Consider the following 19,601-nt stretch of genomic DNA (forward strand, 5'->3'; position numbering starts at 1 on the left):
TGGATCACCGCTAGAGAGGAGGACGCTTGACCTCTTTCACCCTCTCCTAAGGATCTGCAAGGAAACAGGGATATACGATCTCCCTAGGTAACATAATCTACTCTATACGTAGTTTTAAGTTTCGCAGATTTTGCGCACCAATCTTCGCACAACGACGAACATCCTTTTGGGAATCGGGGATTTTGTTTTCTTGTTCTTCCGCTGCGCATGTGATGTCGCCCCCAAGATTTCCCAACATTCTTTGGCTACAACCAGATTAGGATGGCGCCCGAGGACCAAGAGCACACGACCTTCCTCACTGATCTGGGGGTGTATTTCTACAAAGTTATGTCGTTCGGGCTGAAGAACGCGGGTGCTACCTATCAGAGAGCCGTGAACAAGATGTTTGCCCAACAGATCGGGCAGAACATCGAGGTCTATGTCGACAACATGATCATGAAGAGCCGTGCGACAGCGGATCACCTGACCGACTTGGCCGAAATGTTTGCCACGCTGCGGAGGTATGGTCTGCGACTCAACCCGGCAAAATATGTTTTTGGCGTCAACTCGAGAAAGTTCCTCGGATTCATCATCCACGAAAGAGGAATCAACGTCAACCCGGAAAAGGTCCAGGCGATCATCGGTATGCAACCCCCTCGGACAATTAAGGACCTGCAGCGACTGAACGGAAGGCTCGCTGCCCTATCCCGGTTTCTATCCCGATCTGGTGATCGTTGCCTCCCCTTCTTTCGGGCGCTGAAGAACCCGAAGAACTTCCAATGGACGGCGTAGTGCGAAGAGGCTTTTGAGCAAGTCAAACACCACTTGGCCAACCTTCCCCGCCTTGCCTCGGTCTCTTTTTGGGAGAAGCTCAGTATCTACCTGGCTGCCTCCCGGCACGCGATCAGCTCCGTCCTGACCAAAGAAGCATCCGGTGAACAACTACCAGTCTACTACATCAGCCATGTCCTGAACGGGCCTGAGGAGCAGTACCCGCCAATCGAGAGACTTGCTCTGGCGCTCGTGCTGGCAGCCCAGAAGCTGCGCTCCTACTTCCAAGCCCATCCGATTAAGGTAATCACCGACCAACCGCTCAGGTAGGTTTTATCTAAATTCGATGTTGCGAGTCAGCTCCTTAGGTGGTCGGTAGAGCTTGGAGAGTTCGACATACATTACGTGCCGAGGACTGCCATCAAAGCCCAATCGATAGCCGACTTCATCTCAGAACTCGCTCAGATTGAGGACGAGGGTTCCGGGCAGTCTGGGGAAGCATGGGTCCTGCACGTGGATGGATCGGCTACCTTGAGTGGCGCGGGTGAGGGACTGGTGTTATCAACTCCTGATGGACACTCGTTTGAACGCTCCCTCCGCTTCGGGTTTCAAGCAACCAACAACAAAGCCGAATATGAGGCACTCTTGGCAGGACTCAAGCTAGCCCTCGAGATGCAGGTGAACGCCATCCACGTCCTCACCGATTCACAGTTGGTAGCCGAGCAGCTCAGCGACGGATACGAGGCCAAGGAACCAACCATGGCAAAGTACCTAGCGGAGGTAAAAAGCCCAGCCTCTAACTTCTCTCACTTTATGGTATTTAGGGTGCCGAGGAGTCAGAACGAGCGAGCTGACGAGCTGGCTAGACTGGCCTCAAGGAGATGTTGCGCTTCAAGCGGGACGGGATCCTTCTCATCGATGAGGTCGCTGCTCGACGCATCCGCTTAATGCAGGCATGGTACTCCGAGGTGAACGAACGGCTCTACAAGTGGTCCTTCTCGCATCCTCTACTACGGTGCCTCGGGCCTAAAGAGGCTCGGACGGTCCTGGCCAAGGTCCATGAGGCGATTTGCGGAGAGCATATCGCTAGACGGACCTTGGTTTACAAAATCCTTCGCCAAGGATACTATTGGCCCACCATGTCTCGAGACACAAGATCCTACGTACTGCGGTGCGACCCGTGCCAGAGGCACGCCCGAACGCCCCGGCAGCCTACGGTTCTGATCGCCCCTATTGACTATGCTTGGCCATTCTTACAATGGGGATTGTACCTCCTCAGCCCTTTCCCACCAGCCTTGGGACAACATAGATACGTCGTCGTGGGAGTAGGTTACTTCACCAAGTGGGTTGAGGCTGAGCCACTAGCAACGATCACAGAGCGACAAGTGGAGAAGTTCGTTTGGAAAAATATCGTGACTCAGTTCGGCTTGCCCAGAACCATCTATTGGGAAATCATGGGAGCGACATCACATGCACAGCGGAAGAACAAGAAAACAAAATCCTCGATTCCCAAAAAGATGTTTGTCGTCGTGTGAAGATTGGTGCGCAAAAATCCGTGAAACATGAAACTGCGTATAGAGTAGATTGTGTTACCTAGGGAGATCGTATATCCCTGTTTCCTTGCAGATCCTTAGGAGAGGGTAAAGGAGGTCAAGCGTCCTCCTCTCTAACGGTGATCCACACAGCAGGGTTGCGACGACGCTCCTCAAAAACTCCAGGCCTGATCTGAGGTGGAGAGGAAGAGGAGAATAGGAAAGGCAAGCAAAGGCTCTAGCCTATGAGGCTCTGAATCCCTCCTATTTATAGAGGTCCCTTGTCAAACCCTAATGGGTCTTCCCCTAGTGGGTATTGGATCTGCATCCAATAAGACAAAGGGCTCCGTCGGATATCTCATATCAGAACCTCTACTCATCGCAATACCTACCATATGTGTGACCCTCTAGGCCCAATATCGAGCTGGCCGTGAGTCATACTTGTCAGAACTCCTTCTAACTCAGTAAATTATTATCTCTGTAATAATTCACTTGACTCATCGACTACGGAAGTACTAGGCCACTACGCCGTAGTCCCTAGACGATACAGGGGAATCCAATCCATTGGACCTGTCTGTCCTCAGTTACCGTGTACCTATAATCCCTCATCCATCTAATATCCCAAAGACCGTATATCGAGCATGGTGCTATCAGACCCATACGGTTTCTACTCGAGTCTCGCTCTAATCGGATTCTCTCGGAGAACTTTTTCTCTCTCAACCCGAATGACCTTGGCCAGGGATTTGTCTGAGCAAGAACACATGGGATATTCTTCTCATGACGCCGAGAGTGGATGATCCTCTATCGACACTCAATAGCCCTCGTAAGGTCGACTACCACTCCCAATTACCAGCTGTACTAGATCTGGGACAGCCAAACCTACAAGTCTAGTATCAAAGAGTGGAGCACTCATACAGGACATCCTTGGTGTCTCAAGTCTAAGGACCAGATACACCACTAGGACTACGGAATCGCTGTCTAACAATAAGGCATCATCAACCATCCAGCATTCCGTAAGCGGATTAATCAGTGAACTCATTCTCCAATGAGCACCTGTACTGTATCCCTAGTGTCCCTACACGAGCAGCTATGAGACCAGCTGCATCCATCATATGGACGGGTATACAGCACACCAGTCTATCCAGTTATCACGATGTCCCTCTCGAGTAACCTATGACCGGGATAATTTAGGATATGTGTTTAAAGGTGAATCGATCTCATTATCGTGATCTCATCACGATCTGATTCCCATTGCACAAATCCAAGGACATCACAATATATGTATGCATTTATGCAATAGTTATAAAGTGATATACGTCAAAATATAATAAGCAAAAAGATTCTATATCAAGTCACACGTGCCATCACTCACGTGATTGGCTTGCTGGGCACCTATGACTAGCAATCTCCCACTTGACCTAAAGTCAATCACCTTTGTGTCTGATCCCCATCATACCCCTGTGATGCTTAAAGACAAAATGAGACAACGACTTTGTTAGTGGATCTGCAATGTTATCTTCGAATGGAACTCTTTCCACTGCTACATATCCTCGGGTTACGATCTCTCTGATAAGTTGAAACCTCCTCAGAACACTTCTGATGAGACCTGGGTTCCCTTATTCGAGTAATCGCCCCATAGTTGTCGCAATATAAGGAGATCGACTCCTTGCTACCCGGCACGACTCCCAAATCTATGATGAACTTCTTCACCTAGACTCCCTCCTTTGCTACATCTAATGCAATAATGTACTCCGCCTTTGTGGTCAAGTCAGTAGTGGTATCTTGCTTGGAACTCTTCCAGCACACTGCTCCTCCATTCAAGGTGTACACATACCCTGAATTTGACTTGCTATCATCGACATCAGACTGAAAACTTGAGTCAGTGTAGCCTTCAACCTTAAGGCTATTACCTCCATATTCTAGTAAAAGATTCTTAGTCCTTCTCAAGTACATAAGGATACACTTTACTACTTTCCAGGGCTCCAAGCCTGGATCTGCCTGATACCTGCTCGTGACACTCAGAGCATGCGTTATATTAGGCCTAGTACATAGCATGGCATACATGATAGACCCTATTGCTGAGGCATAAGGTATCATATGTTGAATCTCGTATTTTGATGATGAAACTACTTGATATATGTTTATGATTTAATCTGCGTTTTGAGTGATGCAGGATGCTTCGATCAGGATGAGACAATTAAAGCAGGAAAATCATGTTGTGCCGAAGGAACATGTCAGAAGATTGGACGTCGGGCCGGTGGATCGGTCGACGTATCGACAGAAGGCTTCGGGCCGTGGACTCGGGCATCGGGCCAAGAAGAGCGGGTATTGTGCCAAGGATATCGGAGTTGCGGAGTCAACTGGACGATTGGGCAATAGGCTGCAGAAGAGGACGATGCGCCGAAGAATCGGACGAAGCGTCGAGGGACCAATGACATGTCGGACAACTTGGTTAATTGCTTAGGATTAATTGTCTCGATCGAAGTTTTGATTTGTTGTGCAGGATTAACTACGATGAGAGTAAGACAAGCAGCAGGTGTTGCGCCGGAGTCAAGATCATGATCACGTTGGGAGTTCGAGAGTTCGACGGAAGTTCGGACGGTCATCGGAGGTTCAGCGAGAACAGATCCGAGAAGTCCAGAAGCTTGCCAAGCGAAGCTCGTCGGAACTCGCCAAGTGGATCGTCGCAAAGTCCAGGAGTATGCCGGATGTCCGCAGAAGGATCACCGAGGGTTTATCGGATGATCGACGGAAGTTGGCCGGAAACTCGCCGGAAGAAGCGATTGACGCATCGGAGCAAAGCTGCAGAAGTTGTCTTAGAGTTAATCGTAGTTAGCATGATGATTAAGCATGAAAATGGGAGGTGATCCCATTAGCTTAATCTTGGGGCAATTGGGCCCCTGAAAAGATTCAAATTGGGCCGAATGGAGCGAACCATTCGGACCCTGATTGCACCAGGAGGTGCAACCGCCCCAGCCAGGAGGTGCAACCGCCAGGGCTGTGAGGTTGGGAGGTGCCACCTCTCCAGTCAAGAGGTGCAACCGCCTGATCCCAGAATTCTGGGATTTGATCGATTTGATCGTTTTGAGCTCCAAATTTGAACTGGGTTGGGGCCTATAAATACCCCACCCATTCAGCACTGAAGAGATACAGATCCACACCGAATTCTTGATCTTTTCAGTGATTCTAAGAGCTCAAATTTGTGTAAAGTCCTAAAGTTCTCCTCTTTCTGTTCTTTAAGTCTTGAGTTGTAAAGAGAGGAGAGAAAGGATCTGTAAAGGTTGTCTCCTAAGCCTGTCAAAAGGAGAGAAACTGTAAAAGGGCAATTAGCCTTCGCCCATTGAAGGAAGGCAGCTAGTTGACGTCGGTGACCTCGTCGGAGGAGGAAGCCAAAAGTGGAGTAGGTCAAGACTGACCGAACCACTCTAAATCTCTGGTTTGCTTTTACCTTGAGCACTTTATCATTACTGCAAACCTCCTACATTGCTACTGCCCTCTGCGCCTTTACGAACGGGTTTCTAAGCTCTGATCTTTCAGAATCTGCATTCAAACGTAAATCGTGTTTTCGTACGATCTTCACACTGCAGTTTACGCTTACATTCGGATTCCATTTATAACTGCAAACTGCTTTCTACGTAAAACGCTTTTCAAGGTTCAAAACTGCTTTTAGACGCAAAACTACATTTAGACGTAAAGTTACGTTTAGACGTAAAACTGCGTTTAGACGCAAAACTGTGTTTAGACGTAAAACTGCGTTTAGACGTAAAACTGCGTTTAGACGTAAAATTGCGTTTAGACGTAAAACTACGTTTAGACGCAAAACTGCGTTTAGACGTAAAACTGCGTTTAGACGTAAAACTGCGTTTAGATGTAAAACTGTGTTTGGACGTAAAACTGAGTTTAGACGCAAACTGCGCTTAGACGCAAACTGCGCTTAGACGCAAACTGTGCGTAGACACAAACTGTGCTTAGACGCAAACTGCGCTTAGACGCAAAACTGCGCTTAGACGCAAACTGCACTGTGATTCTGCTTTTATATCGAAATCGTTTTTTTATCGGACGAACGTAGCTTGTGTTTTTAAATTACTGTAAGATTTCCGCTGCACTAATTCACCCCCCCCCTCTTAGTGCTCTCGATCCTAACAATTGGTATCAGAGCGGGGTATTTCTCATTTCGGATTTACACCCGAGAGAAATGACTTTTCAAGAGGGCTGTTCGGTCTTTCGTCCACCGTTGTTTAACGGATTGGACTACACTTATTGGAAAACTCGAATGAGAGTTTTCTTGAATTCTACGAATTTAGACTTATGGAGTATCATTGAAAACGGTTTTCAACTTCCCTCCAAACCGATGAACGAATGGTCGGTTTTGGAGAAGAAGAATTTTTCTTTAAACGCAAAGGCTATGAATGCCTTATTTTGCGCATTGGACAAAAATGAGTTCAATCGGATTTCTACGTGTGAAACGGCTTTTGACATTTGGTGAATTCTTGAAATCACGCACGAGGGAACTAGTAGAGTCAAACACTCGAAAGTTAACTTTTTATTGCATGATTTTGAGTTTTTTCAAATGCAACCAAGCGAGACTATAGGCGACATGTACACCCGTTTCACGGATGTCGTCAATAGTTTAAGAGCTCTTGGAAAATGTTTTTCGGATTTTGAACTCGTAAACAAGATTTTGCGTTCTCTTTCTAAAAAGTGGGATTCAAAAGTAACTGCAATACAAGAAGCTAAAAATCTAAACAACTTACCACTTGAAGAACTAATTGGTTCATTGATGACATATGAAATGGTGCATAATGCACATGATGAACATGTTGAACACAATCACCTTCCAAAGAACAGGAAGGATTTGGAACTCTGGACAAATGAATGCCACTTGAGCGATGACTCAAGTGATGAGGACAATGATGAACAAACCAACCTTCCAAAGAACAGGAAGGATTTGGGACATAGAACATTTGAAGACCACTCGAGCGTAAGCTCAAGTGATGGTGAACTTAAACTACAAATGAAACGAAAATTAAAAAGCAAAAAGAATGGAACTACTTGCTTTAAACGCAAGAAGAAGAACAAAAATTGGGATGAATCGAGCTCATCTGAAGACGAGAAAGTCAACAAAAGCGAGGCGACAAAATACGCCTTACCAGCCTACGACGTTGAGGTAATTAAAATGCCTTTGGTTTATTTTGAAATTACTTGATGCTTTCATGATATATTTTCTTTTTTAGTTTAGAATTAATTTTCTTGAAAATTACATGTTTAAAAATAAAAATACAAAAATTATGATCATGCTGATTTCGAAAATAATATTGCATATTTTATGATAAACAAACAAAATGATTTTGATCATGGTTAAGAAGTAATAATGTGTATCATGTTTGATTAACATTGTTGAATGAAATCACGTTTGATTTAAAGTAATGCATAAAGATCTAATATGAAATGGTTATTAACAATTTTATGCATGTGATTTTAAGTTATCCATGATCATGAGCTTGTTTGATCTTCTTGACTTAATTTTAAGATCTATAGCAAAAATCATGTCTGAATATATGAAAGTGTTAATTTCATTTTTGGATTCACTTAACAATTGGTATCCTAACAATCAGATTCTCTCATACACTTATGAAAAATATTTTTCTAAAATGGATTTGATGAAATGATTCCTGCTTATAAATTCCATCTTGAAATATAAATGATAGTGTTTTTGCTTGCAAAGATTTGTTTCACGTTCATATCTCCTATGATTCATGTGCAGAAAAAGAGTTTATAAATCATAATACAATGAGATTTCTTATGCAAAAATAAAGTGCTTTTGTGATTCTTTGCTAAAGAGAATAATTATTAAAATCATGATCTTGGTAATTATAACATGGAGCTCTTTATAAATCAAGATCGTTCATTATGCTCCCTACATTTATCAAAAAGGAGTTCTTCAAATGAAATGCAATTCAATGAAGTGTCATATTGATATCTTGAAACTTGGAATATTTTAAAATGTGATCTTGATAAGAATGTTTCAAGTTGCTCTTTGTACTATATCTTTTCGAATGAATCATGAGCCTTGATATCGTATATTTCATAATACAAGATTTATTTGCCTTATGTCTTGAACTTTCATGCTTATCTTAATTTGGCATATAAAGACTAAGGCATGCTTAGATGAAAAGGAATCTCTTAAAAAATGCTTTTCCCATTTGATCGAGATTAATGATTTCATGATATTTTATGAATCTCGAAATTAATTTTAATAAATTGATTATGAACTTCAAGTTAATGATTTAATTTGAATAAGTTTTATCTAAATCATAATCTTGATCTTGCAAAATTGAAGTCACAAATAATATCTTATGGTATTCATGAATTGATACTCACAATATGAAAGCATTGATATTCATGACTTGAATTGGATTGAAACATTGTACGCTTAAATTAATCATTCTCCTATGTTTCAAAAATTCCTTAAAAGCCTTATGTGATGATTGAAAACTAACTTGCTTTATGATGAATCACGAATCATGACTTGATCTATGATGTAAATGCCTTGAAATGATTGAAATATTTAACACTTTTATGCTCTTCCCCCTACTTTCTTCTTGTTTTCAATGATAAAATGGGGAGAAGTTTTGATCATGCATGGTAGGATATAATTTGACAAAATTGATACCATCATGATATGAAACATTTATGATGTACAATTATGCATGCAATACTTGTGCTTTCTAATTATGATGTGATGTATTGCATATGATGTAAATCATGATTTAAAATGCTATGAGTGCCAAGTTACACATTTTGAGAAGAAATTGTTATATTGAAATATTAATGTAATTATGAATGGTGATATGATATCATGCATATAATACTTCAATTTATGATAATGATGCATGCAATGATAAAATATTCATGATGAAAAATTATCTTGACATTCATAACTTGGTTATTCATCATTTGTCATGATTTTGAAATCGTTGTAAAAGGAAAAGAGAACTACAAAACTGTATTCTCTCTTTCTTTTTTTTACAATGACAAAGGGGGAGATAGCTAGCTTGTACAAGTCAAGAAGATGCAAAAACTTGATTGCTAGCTTACCTATTTTAAGAAGCAAAGATTGCTAACTTGCTTATTTCAAGAAGAAAAATTGTCTTCTTGAACATCACTATCTTGAATATCTCAAGAAGCAAAACTTGCAATTTGCACATTGCAATAGGAAGCAAGAATCATGAGCTTACACAAGAAATTTATCTTGCATTTGCTTTCGAAATTTTTGCTAGCTTATATATTGTGAAACTTGTATATCATAAAAATTGCTAGCTTGTTGGTCTAAAGAGAAGCAAAAAGTTGCTATCTCAAAAGAAGAAAATGTGCTATCTTGCCTATCTCAAGAGGCAAAAATGCTAACTTGCGCATCTAGCAAAATGAGCAAAATTTTCAAGAAGCAAGAGTTGCCTTCTTGAACATCTCTAATTTGCTAGCTTGCATAATATAGAACTTGCTATCTTGAACATTACCAAAAGTGCTATCTTATATGCTATAAAACTTGCATATCTAAAACTTGATAGCATGAATGTTCTAAGCATGATGTAACACTTGCTAAATCTTCTAGCTCCAAGATTGCATGATGATAAAACTTGATATTATGATTTTCATGCAAAGAGTTGAACCAATATCACACACAAACGATTGATTGTGATACTTCTCCTTTTTGTTGATGACAAAGGGGGAGAAGTATGTTGATGAAAGTATGTTGATGACATGACATGTGATGCATAAAGTTTATGCATATGTTCATGTTGACGTGTTGCAAGTATTCATGATGAATATTGTAATGACTTGAATTCAGTTTGAATTCAAGGTTCTATCAATATGGCATATTGATAGGGGGAGTTTGTTTAAACTCCGGGAGTTAAGTTTAACTCCGTCATCAAGTGGTTGTCATCATCAAAAAGGGGGAGATTGTTGAATCTCGTATTTTGATGATGAAACTACTTGATATATGTTTATGATTTAATCTGCGTTTTGAGTGACGCAGGATGCTTCGATCAGGATGAGACAATTAAAGCAGGAAAATCATGTTGTGCCGAAGGAACATGTCAGAAGATTGGACGTCGGGCCGGTGGATCGGTCAACGTATCGACAGAAGGCTTCGGGCCGTGGACTCGGGCATCGGGCCAAGAAGAGCGGGTATTGTGCCAAGGATATCAGAGTTGCGGAGTCAACTGGACGATTGGGCAATAGGCTGCAGAAGAGGACGATGCGCCGAAGAATCGGACGAAGCGTCGAGGGACCAATGACATGTCGGACAACTTGGTTAATTGCTTAGGATTAATTGTCTCGATCGAAGTTTTGATTTGTTGTGCAGGATTAACTACGATGAGAGTAAGACAAGCAGCAGGTGTTGCGCCGGAGTCAAGATCATGATCACGTTGGGAGTTCGAGAGTTCGACGGAAGTTCGGACGGTTGTCGGAGGTTCAGCGAGAACAGATCCGAGAAGTCCAGAAGCTTGCCAAGCGAAGCTCGTCGGAACTCGCCAAGTGGATCGTCGCAAAGTCCAGGAGTATGCCGGATGTCCGCAGAAGGATCACCGAGGGTTTATCGGATGATCGACGGAAGTTGGCCGGAAACTCGCCGGAAGAAGCGATTGACGCATCGGAGCAAAGCTGCAGAAGTTGTCTTAGAGTTAATCGTAGTTAGCATGATGATTAAGCATGAAAATGGGAGGTGATCCCATTAGCTTAATCTTGGGGCAATTGGGCCCCTGAAAAGATTCAAATTGGGCCGAATGGAGCGAACCATTCGGACCCTGATTGCACCAGGAGGTGCAACCGCCCCAGCCAGGAGGTGCAACCGCCAGGGCTGTGAGGTTGGGAGGTGCCACCTCTCCTGTCAAGAGGTGCAACCGCCTGATCCCAGAATTCTGGGATTTGATCGATTTGATCGTTTTGAGCTCCAAATTTGAACTGGGTTGGGGCCTATAAATACCCCACCCATTCAGCACTGAAGAGATACAGATCCACACCGAATTCTTGATCTTTTCAGTGATTCTAAGAGCTCAAATTTGTGTAAAGTCCTAAAGTTCTCCTCCTTCTGTTCTTTAAGTCTTGAGTTGTAAAGAGAGGAGAGAAAGGATCTGTAAAGGTTGTCTCCTAAGCCTGTCAAAAGGAGAGAAACTGTAAAAGGACAGTTAGCCTTCGCCCATTGAAGGAAGGCAGCTAGTTGACGTCGGTGACCTCGTCGGAGGAGGAAGCCAAAAGTGGAGTAGGTCAAGACTGACCGAACCACTCTAAATCTCTGGTTTGCTTTTACCTTGAGCACTTTATCATTACTGCAAACCTCCTACATTGCTACTGCCCTCTGCGCCTTTACGAACGGGTTTCTAAGCTCTGATCTTTCAGAATCTGCATTCAAACGTAAATCGTGTTTTCGTACGATCTTCACACTGCAGTTTACGCTTACATTCGGATTCCATTTATAACTGCAAACTGCTTTCTACGTAAAACGCTTTTCAAGGTTCAAAACTGCTTTTAGACGCAAAACTACATTTAGACGTAAAGTTACGTTTAGACGTAAAACTGCGTTTAGACGCAAAACTGTGTTTAGACGTAAAACTGCGTTTAGACGTAAAACTGCGTTTAGACGTAAAATTGCGTTTAGACGTAAAACTGCGTTTAGACGCAAAACTGCGTTTAGACGTAAAACTGCGTTTAGACGTAAAACTGCGTTTAGACGTAAAACTGCGTTTGGACGTAAAACTGAGTTTAGACGCAAACTGCGCTTAGACGCAAACTGCGCTTAGACGCAAACTGTGCGTAGACACAAACTGTGCTTAGACGCAAACTGCGCTTAGACGCAAAACTGCGCTTAGACGCAAACTGCACTGTGATTCTGCTTTTATATCGAAATCGTTTTTTTATCGGACGAACGCAGCTTGTGTTTTTAAATTACTGTAAGATTTCCGCTGCACTAATTCACCCCCCCCCCCCTCTTAGTGCTCTCGATCCTAACATCATATTCATGTTCGCCCATTCTTTTGGAATATTTCATGCCAAAACTTTTGACAATGGTTTCTATGTACTTGGACTGGGACAAGCCAAGCATCCTCTTGGATCTATCTCTATAGATTCTAATCCCCAAGATATAGGATGCTTCCCCTAAGTTCTTCATGGAGAAGTGTCTAGATAACCAAGTCTTTACTATGGATAGCATTCCTACGTCATTCCCAATGATCAGGATGTCATCTATATATAACACCAAAAAGGTGATAGCGCTCCCACTTACCTTTCTGTATACACAAGGCTCATCTTCGTTCTTAACGAAGTCATAAGATCTGATTGCCTTATTAAATCTTATATTCCAACTTCGGGAAGCTTGCTTTAGTCCATAAATGGATCTAAGCAACCTATACACCTTATCTTGGCAGTTCTTGGACACGAATCCCTCAGGTTGCATCATATACACCTCCTCCTCGAGGTTCCCATTGAGGAATGCAGTTTTCACATCCATCTGCCAGATCTCATAATCATAGTGTGCTGCAATAGCCAATAGAATTCTGATGGATTTTAGCATTGCTACGGGTGAGAAGGTTTCGTCGTAGTCAACACCTTGCCTTTGACGATACCCCTTAGCCACTAGCTTTGCTTTATAGGTCTCTACATTTCCATCTACTCCGATCTTTTTTTTAAAGATCCACTTGCAACCGATGGGTACAATACCTTCGGGTGCATCAACTAGGTTCCAAACCTTATTGGAGTACATAGAATCCATCTCAGAATTTATGGCTTCTTGCCACTTCCCGGAGTCTATACTCATAATAGCCTCCTCGTAGGTCTGAGGATCAATATCCTCAACATCCTCTCCTCTAATATGTCCCACATATCTCTCAGGAGGATGAGATACTCTATCAGACCTGCGTAAAGTTGAAACTTGTGTATTAGGTACCTGAACAGACTCGGGCTGTAGAGTGGTGCTTGAGCTTGGTTCTCCAACCTTTCTCAACTTTATCATTCTCCCACTGTCTCCGCCAAGAATGTGTTCCTTCTCAAGGAACACTGCTCTCTTAGCTACAAAGACCTTTTGATCCTCGAGATGATAGAAATAATACCCACAAGTTTCCTTAGGGTGTCCCACAAATTTGCATCGCTCTGTCCTTGATTCTAACTTATCGGGGTTATGTCTTTTAATGTAGGCGGGGCAGTCCCAAATCTTAACAACCTTAAGATCAGGCTTCTTCCCTTTCCATATCTCATATGGTGTAGACACTACCGACTTAGTTGGAATTCTATTTAGAAGGTAAGCTGCGGTTTCTAGGGCATATCCCCAGAATGAGATGGGTAGGTCAGCGAAACTCATCATGGACCGTACCATATCTAATAACGTACGATTTCTCCTTTCAGAGACACCATTGAGCTGAGGTGTGTAAGGAGGTGTCCATTGGGATAATATCCCATGGTCCTTGAGGAACTAAGTAAACTTTGTACTTAAGTACTCACCTCCTCGATCTGATCGAAGAGTTTTGATACTCTTTCCAGTCTGGTTCTCCACCTCATTCTTATACTCTTTGAATTTCTCAAAGGACTCGGACTTGTACTTCATTAAGTACATATATCCATACCTTGAAAAATCATCAGTAAATGTAATGAAGTAGGAGTAACCTCCAATGGCATGAGTTGACATGGGTCCACATACATCACTATGTATGAGTTCCAACAACTCAGTGGCTCTCTCTCCAATTCTAGTAAATGGAGAGTTGGTCAATTTTCCACGAATGCAAGGTTCACAAGTTGCATATGACACGTAGTCGAATGGATCTAGATATCCATCATTTAGTAACTTTTGAATCCTTCTTTCATGGATGTGACCTAGCCTACAATACCACTGCACTGTTCACTTCATCTTGTTTCCTCTTAGATACATTTACATTCATGATATGTGGAGTAGTGTCTAACATAAATAAACCATTATGCAATGTTCCTTTCGTGATGATCTTATCATATAATAATATCGAACAACCATTGTTCTCAAAAACAAATTTATATCCACTAACTGTTAAACATGAAATGGAGATAATATTTTTGATAATAGAAGGAACAAAATAACATGCATCTAATGCAATAAAAGCTCCACTAGGCAGATGTAGGGAGACCTCGCCAACAGCTAATACAGTAACTTTTGCTCCATTACCCATCTTGAGGTCCATCTCGCCTCTCTCTAGTCTCCTAGGCCTTGCCAGAACCTGCAACGAATTGCATATATGATAAGCACTACCGGTATCCAATACCCATGTGTTATCATAAGAGTCTGACAAATGGAGACTAATCATGAATGTACCTGAAGCTTCATCAAGCTTTTGTTTCGCCCTTTCTGCAAGGTACTCTTTGTAGTTCCTCTTCCAGTGCCCATCTTTACCACAGTGGAAGCATTGGCCTTTGTCCTTTACTGGGTCTTTCTTAGCAACCTTTGCTTTACCTGGTCTGCCCTTGCCCTTTCCCTTCTTAAGGGACCTTTCTGCTTTCCTTTTCTTTTTAGTCTCACCAGTGTAGAGAACTGGCTTCTCTTTCTTAATAGTACTCTCTGCCTCCCTCAACATATTGAGGAGCTCTGGGAGAGTCACCTCAAGCTTGTTCATATTAAAATTTATTATGAACTGTGAAAAGGAATATGGTAGGGACTGAAGCACAATGTCCACACACAAGTTATCATCTAGGACCATTCCTAGACCTGTGAGTTTCTCTATCCACTCAATCATCTTTAGGACATGGTTCTGAACCGGTGTCCCCTCAGTCATCCTAGCGCGGAAGAGGCTCTTAGATATCTCATATCGCTGAGTCCTTCCCTATTCCTCAAACAATTTGCGGACAAGTAGGAGAATGGATCTGGCATCCATCTTTTCATGTTGTCTTTGTAACTCAGGAGTCATAGAGTCCAACATATAGCACTGAGCAAGAGTGGAGTAATCAATGTACTTCACGTAGCGAGCGATCTCATCCTCGCTTGCCCCTTCTTCGGGCGTAGGCATCACTGTATCAAGGACGTACATGATTTTCTCCACTGTGAGAACAATTCTCAAGTTACGGAGCTAATCCGTATAATTTGGACCAGTGAGGCGGTTGACATCAAGTATGCCACGTAAGGGATTTGAAAGCGACATTTTCTGAAAATAAAGATGTAGCAGAAATGAATAACATGCAGATTTTGCAAGAAATAAACTATCAAGATATGGACTTCTATCTTAATATGCTCCCACTATTTTACTAACGAGTCACGCGACACCCTCAGCACGTGAAACGAAAGTCTCCGACAGACTTCTAGTGGGGATCAGGATCCAATCAGCGTCTTAGTGTAACCTCGAGGGACTCGACCAATCACACTAAGCCTAAAAGGTAGGCAACTCTTGCCGATCACAACTCCTTGTGATTCCCGTCCTGTTCGGCCTCCGAATCACCATGGCCTCGAGGGCCTTGACCAACCATGATGCTCGGTTAAGTCAACACCTTCGTTACAAGATGAGTCTGATTTGATGATATACCCTCGAGGGACTCGACCAAGTATACCATGTCCTCAGGTCACCGGTGACATCTCTATGTCGTAAGCAAGATAACGAATCGCGATATAGGTGAGTCTCGAGGGACTCGACCAACTTAACCTACACCGGGAATCGGTTCCTACTCATAACGATGGAAGGCCACGTGGGTCAATCTAATTGCCTCACGTTTACCGACTTAATATTATCGAGAGATGTTTCTATGATCTGGTCTCCTAATATGACATATCACACATATACATATTTAATATATATCTACATCGCATGCAAATATATATATATATATATCTAGTATGTGTATAAGCAATCACACCAGATGATCATGGACCACAACCTAATGTGATTAGGCTCGAGCCAGTAGGCCTAATCACTCACATCAAGATCTATGTGTGCAACGGTGCATCTCCATACCCTGTGATCGTCTATCTCGTCCTCATCGGTTCCGTCGACATCTTGATGCATCTTCATGCATCGCGATCGTCCGTCTCGTGGGTCCTGCTATCGCATCCACGCTCCCGCTAAGCCTCCTCATGTGATTACAACTTAATCATAGGCATGCAGGCTCGACAATAAACGAGAAATATAATGGAGGCTCGCAGACCTCAATAATAATAATCACAAGTACACACATCACACGGTCCATGATCATCCGTCCACACATCATACATCACATGTATAAATAATCATCATCATGTAGGACTACTAGATAATAATAAAAATAATAATCAACTAAACCTTTTTATTTAATTAATATTTTCTAAAATCAAGGACATGTAGGAATTTTTGAATTTATAGGGGTATTTTCATAATTTAGACAAAAGACAGAAATTGGAATTTCTTAAACTTTGAGGGGCAAAATTGTCTTTTGCCCAAAAAACCCTAATGCCCTACTGCCCTTTGCTGCTGCCGCCGCCGTCGCCACCCTGCTGGCGGCCTGTGCCCTCGCCTGGGGGCGGCACGCCCGCTGGCGGTGATGCCGCTGCGTGTGGGCGCCCCCTTCGGGCGTCGCTGCCTCCGCAGGCGGTGCTGTCCTGCCGGGCGGTCGCCCCTATGGGGGGGGTTTCACCCGCGGGAGCAGCGGCGGCAGGCATCACTGCCCTGCGGCGCCTCTGCCCGTGGGCTGCCAGCCCCGCCGGCAGCAAGCCTGCTACAAGCAGGCCGCCGGCCGGCTACTGCAGACGCAGCCCCTGTGCTGCCTGCCTTGGGCGGCACTTCACACACGTAGATCGAGGGCAACAACTGTTGCTGCCCTTTCTCGCTTTTGTGTCAACGATTTTGACGTCAAAATTCTTCCTAAACACAACACACGCAGTTCAAAACCAATCATTCGCACGAACAACCTGGCTCTGATACCACTGTTGAGAAATCATGGGAGCGACATCACATGCGCAGCGGAAGAACAAGAAAACAAAATCCCCGATTCCCAAAAAGATGTTCATCGTCGTGCGAAGATTGGTGCGCAAAAATCCGCGAAACATGAAACTGTGTATAGAGTAGATTGTGTTACCTAGGGAGATCGTATATCCCTGTTTCCTTGCAGATCCTTAGGAGAGGGTAAAGGAGGTCAAGCGTCCTCCTCTCTAACGGTGATCCACACAGCAGGGTTGCGACGACGCTCCTCAAAAACTCCAGGCCTGATCTGAGGTGGAGAGGAAGAGGAGAATAGGAAAGGCAAGCAAAGGCTCTAGCCTTTGAGGCTCTGAATCCCTCCTATTTATAGAGGTCCCTTGTCAAACCCTAATGGGTCTTCCCCTAGTGGGTATTGGATCTGCATCCAATAAGACAAAGGGCTCCGTCGGATATCTCATATTAAAACCTCTACTCATCGCAATACCTACCATATGTGTGTGACCCTCTAGGCCCAATATCGAGCTGGCCGTGAGTCATACCTGTCAGAACTCCTTCTAACTCAGTGAATTATTATCTCTGTAATAATTCACTTTACTCATCGACTACGGAAGTACTAGGCCACTACGCCGTAGTCCCCAGACGATATAGGGGAATCCAATCCATTGGACCTGTCTGTCCTCAGTTACCGTGTACCTATAATCCCTCATCCATCTAATATCCCAGAGACCGTATATCGAGCATGGTGCTGTCAGACCCATACGGTTTCTACTCGAGTCTCGCTCTAATCGGATTCTCCCGGAGAACTTTTTCTCTCTCAACCCGAATGACCCTGGCCAGGGATTTGTCTGAGCAAGAACACATGGGATATTCCTCTCATGACGCCGAGAGTGGATGATCCTCTATCGACACTCAATAGCCCTCGTAAGGTCGACTACCACTCCCAATGACCAACTGTACTAGATCTGGGACAGTCAAACCTATAAGTCTGGTATCAAAGAGTGGAGCACTCATACAGGACATCCTTGGTGTCTCAAGTCTAAGGACCAGATACACCACTAGGACTACGGAATCGCTGTCTGACAATAAGGCATCATTAACCATCCAACATTCCGTAAGCGGATCAATCAGTGAACTTATTCTCCAATGAGCACCTGTACTGTATCCCTAGTGTCCCTACACGAGCAGCTATGAGACCAGCTGCATCCATCATATAGACGGATATACAGCACACCAGTCTATCCGGTTATCACGATGTCCCTCTCGAGTAACCTATGACCGGGATCATTTAGGATATGTGTTTAAAGGTGAATCGATCTCATTATCGTGATCTCATCACGATCCGATTCTCATTGCACAAATCCAAGGACATCACAATATATGTATGCATTTATGTAATAGTTATAAAGTGATATACGCCAAAATATAATAAGCAAAAAGATTATGTATCAAGTCACACGTGCCATCACTCACATGATTGGCTTGCTGGGCAACTATGACTAGCACCATCATCACGGACAACGGATCCCAGTTCGCCAGCACAAGGTTCCGAGAGTTCTGCGCGAATTACGGGATTCAGTTGAGGTTCAGCTCGGTGGCCCACCCCCAGACGAATGGACTGGCCGAGGTGACCAACCGATCTATTCTGGACGGGCTCAGAAGGAGAGTGTCTACGGTCCGATCAGCTTGGGTGGACGAGCTCCCAAGTATCCTTGGTCCCTGCGGACCACCCCCAAAACCGCAACTGGAGAATCCCCCTACAGCCTCTCATTCGGGACCGAGGCCGTACTACCCCCCGAAGTGGTTTTCCCTACCCATCGGACGAAAAACTACGATGAAAGGATATCGACCCAAGGACTATAAGTCGGTCTCGACTTGCTCGAAGAGCGGCGTGCTGACGCGCACTTGAAAGACCTCTCTTACAAGAGAGTCGTCGCTAGAATCTATAACCGCAAGGTACGGCCCCAACCAATTAAATTAGGTGATCTGGTCCTGCGCAAGGCCGTAGTCAGCGACCCGACCCGAGCACGGGGCAAGTTTGCCCCCAATTGGGAAGGACCTTACCGGGTTATCGACGTCGTCAGGGTCGGCACGTATCGGCTCGCAACCATGCAAGGCCACCCTTTGCCGAGAATGTGGAACGTGCAAAATCTTAAAAAGTTCTTCATATAATAGGAGGCAAAATGGACAAAACAGAAGTCTGAACAAAGATTTCTTTTCTCATTTAAACGAAAATTCGGTTATAGGACCCGACGAACTACAGCGTCGACCGACCAACCCCCTAAAATTATTACAATGATCTACCCTACTCTTTGGGGGCCTCAGCGCTATCATCAAAAGGCACCTCATCTGGCATGTCGACACTTTGGTCTTCAGGGCAGGAGGCGAAGGGGTCTTCCTCGACCTCCAGATTGGGGTGGCGTGC

General features: G+C 43.8%; 1 protein-coding gene across 1 annotated transcript; it reads left to right on the plus strand.

Annotated features, from left to right (window-relative positions):
* The first annotated feature begins 18,671 nt into the window (after nucleotides 1–18,671).
* Nucleotides 18,672–19,085, plus strand: LOC135620364 (uncharacterized). Its single transcript, XM_065123298.1, has one exon. The coding sequence runs from the start codon at nucleotides 18,672–18,674 to the stop codon at nucleotides 19,083–19,085; it is 414 nt and encodes a 137-aa protein (XP_064979370.1).
* Nucleotides 19,086–19,601: the final 516 nt, after the last annotated feature.

The sequence above is a fragment of the Musa acuminata genome, chromosome BXJ2-8 (assembly GCF_036884655.1).
Source record: "Musa acuminata AAA Group cultivar baxijiao chromosome BXJ2-8, Cavendish_Baxijiao_AAA, whole genome shotgun sequence".
Lineage (NCBI taxonomy): Eukaryota > Viridiplantae > Streptophyta > Magnoliopsida > Zingiberales > Musaceae > Musa > Musa acuminata.

Bases quoted from the DNA above. Each gene is read 5' to 3' on its own strand.
- LOC135620364 (XM_065123298.1), top strand. From the start codon at position 18,672: ATGACTAGCACCATCATCACGGACAACGGATCCCAGTTCGCCAGCACA.